At 45.1% G+C, this 2,331-nt stretch overlaps 1 protein-coding gene across 1 annotated transcript in view; it reads right to left on the reverse strand.

The window, feature by feature from the left end:
- H257_04449 (hypothetical protein) overlaps window positions 1-155 on the reverse strand; it is a gene marked incomplete at both ends in the record, with an annotated part of 2,213 nt that extends 2,058 nt beyond the window's left edge. The window contains one exon of the mRNA XM_009828967.1: window positions 75-155. Within this exon, the coding sequence (XP_009827269.1) occupies window positions 75-155 (81 nt within the window). The remainder of the gene's footprint in view (window positions 1-74) is intronic.
- Window positions 156-2,331: the final 2,176 nt, after the last annotated feature.

A 2,331-nucleotide genomic window follows, 5' to 3' on the forward strand; every position in this document is an offset into this window, starting at 1 on the left:
GGTTTGGGCAATCGAGTGGAGGTTAGGACACACTGGTAGGTCCATGTAACGATTGTTCGCGGTCGTTCCTCGACCTTGGCTGCGGCCACGGTCACGACTTCTGTCGCGTTCACGGCTTCTGCCTCGCTCACGGCTTCTGCCGCTGTCGCCTCCATAACGGCCTCCGCCGTAACGTTCGCTTCCACGATGTCGCTCTATGGATCTTCTTGTTCTTCACTTGCGTCTTCCAGACACGTCTCTACCGCAAAGGACGGTAGCACTAAAGTATACTTTGTGGCGTATCCACGAAATCAAAACACAATGTTGGGGGAGCGGCAACTCCAGGAACACTTGGCGCCGTGTATTGATCTCGAGGAAGCAAATTCTGAACTGACTGGTATTCCCCTGGCCAATGGGGAACCTAGCCCTAACTAAACTAACGAATGAAAACTAACTGGACTGTCTGACACGCACTATACATGGACTGTCCGTCACCTGTCACCCTTTGATCGCACCAGCCTGACCCAAGCTTTCCGAGCCGTTGCCGCCGCCCACGGTGTCACCCCTAAGGATGTCCTGTGGTGAGTGTTTGCGACTCGGGACCCTGGGTGGACACCTGTGGTGAGTGTTTGCGACTCGGGACCCTGTAACAGACACTATGTTATTAGGAACTAGCAAGTCGTTATGAAATCTGCGTGGCTTATTACGTGTATACTCGAGTGGTGTTCAGGGTTCCCTACTACAGTATTAATAGTACAATCTGTATATGTGTATATGTAGTGCGTTGCGTCATTGCTACGACTTGTTCGGGAACATAATATTTTAGATCGATTCACAGCAGTCTAAATAATTCTAAAAAAGTTGCAGCCATTTCGAGAGACAATTAATTAACCCTAATGGACGAGAGCTTTATTAATGTTTGTCGCATTGCCAGAGATTAAACATTGTCGCAGTTTAATTATCGATTACCAGTATTGAAATAATAATTGTATATTAATTCAAAAGGTAAGGTATACTATTGGTGGCGGCATGTCCATCACAAAAATTATTTAATAGGATCTCCCAACCATGACAATCAATAATCGCAATTTGCCAGCGCATGGGACTTAATAGTACTCCGGAGTATTTATGCTTTGTAGTTAATTGTCGATTAACATTATTTTAATTACAAATATTATTTCCCTTGCCATAATGACTCGGACAAGTATTTTCTTGATATTTGCTTCAGACACGCACTTAACAGGATTTACCACCGACCCCTGCGGCCTACCTGCCTCTACTGTCTTTTCCCAACAAGAGGAATCGATTGGACATTCGGCGAAGGGCACGATTAGAACTCACTCTCCCAAGGCACCGCGTGTAGTGCTGCAGAAAATACCCCCTTTATCCAAACTTGAATTGCGATTTGCTGGTCGGATTCAAATGTAACATAGGAAAAACTATGGGAAAACGCTTAGAAAATCTGGATAGCGTTCAGCCGAGACTTATATGAGAACTGTTCAAGCAAATTTTCTTCCCGTAACCATGTAAACCCAGGACTTCGTCCTACTGTACCCCCGCGGGTACATACTTCGAAGTACTACGTAGTACTGCATAGTGCGCGTCACCTAAAGGCTGTAAAAAACAAGAGGTCCAACACCGCTCCATACAAATGATGACGTGGAATTCACTTGTGACATCCTTGACCACCTTCCCGCCCTATGTAGTCAATAGTAGGCCGCCAGTCCACCCTGCCCCTGGATAGCCAGGCTGAAGATGCTCGAATTTGTAGGGACTGACTACAGTATTTCGGTCTCACAGTCGATTTAAAGAATGGGGAGCAAAGCTCACCCACGCTTTAGGGGACAAGAGGCCGTTATACTGTAGGTATATGGACTCATCATGAACGATGCGGTTGAGAATACGACTATTCTAATGTGTTGATTGATGCAAGTAAGGAAAATCGGTCATTTATACCTGAAAAATTGTCTCACTGCTCAGCGAAGGTTGTGCTTTGGTTGGGTTGCCGATGCACTCGGCGAGTTTAATTAAGTGTGAGCCACTAGCGCGTTTGAAGGATCTACTTGCTCAAAGGAAAGTGATTGTTGGCTTTCCTTCAACTACATGACACCGATGATTGGACAAAATTATCCATTGATAACATGTTATTGGCTGATTTGTCGAAACTGTAAATCTGGAGGATTTGCAGTCTCGCGGTAAAATTATACAATTTCCTGTATTTTACAGTCGCCGGGTGGGTGTCAAAACTGTAAATTTTCGGGATAGCATTTACAGTTGCAGCAGTGGGGATGCTATTACCTGGTACGCCGAGTTTGGATGCCTCAGAAATTTTTATGTCAAATAATATTCTGA

Source organism: Aphanomyces astaci (genome assembly GCF_000520075.1).
Source record: "Aphanomyces astaci strain APO3 unplaced genomic scaffold supercont1.7, whole genome shotgun sequence".
Lineage (NCBI taxonomy): Eukaryota > Oomycota > Saprolegniomycetes > Saprolegniales > Verrucalvaceae > Aphanomyces > Aphanomyces astaci.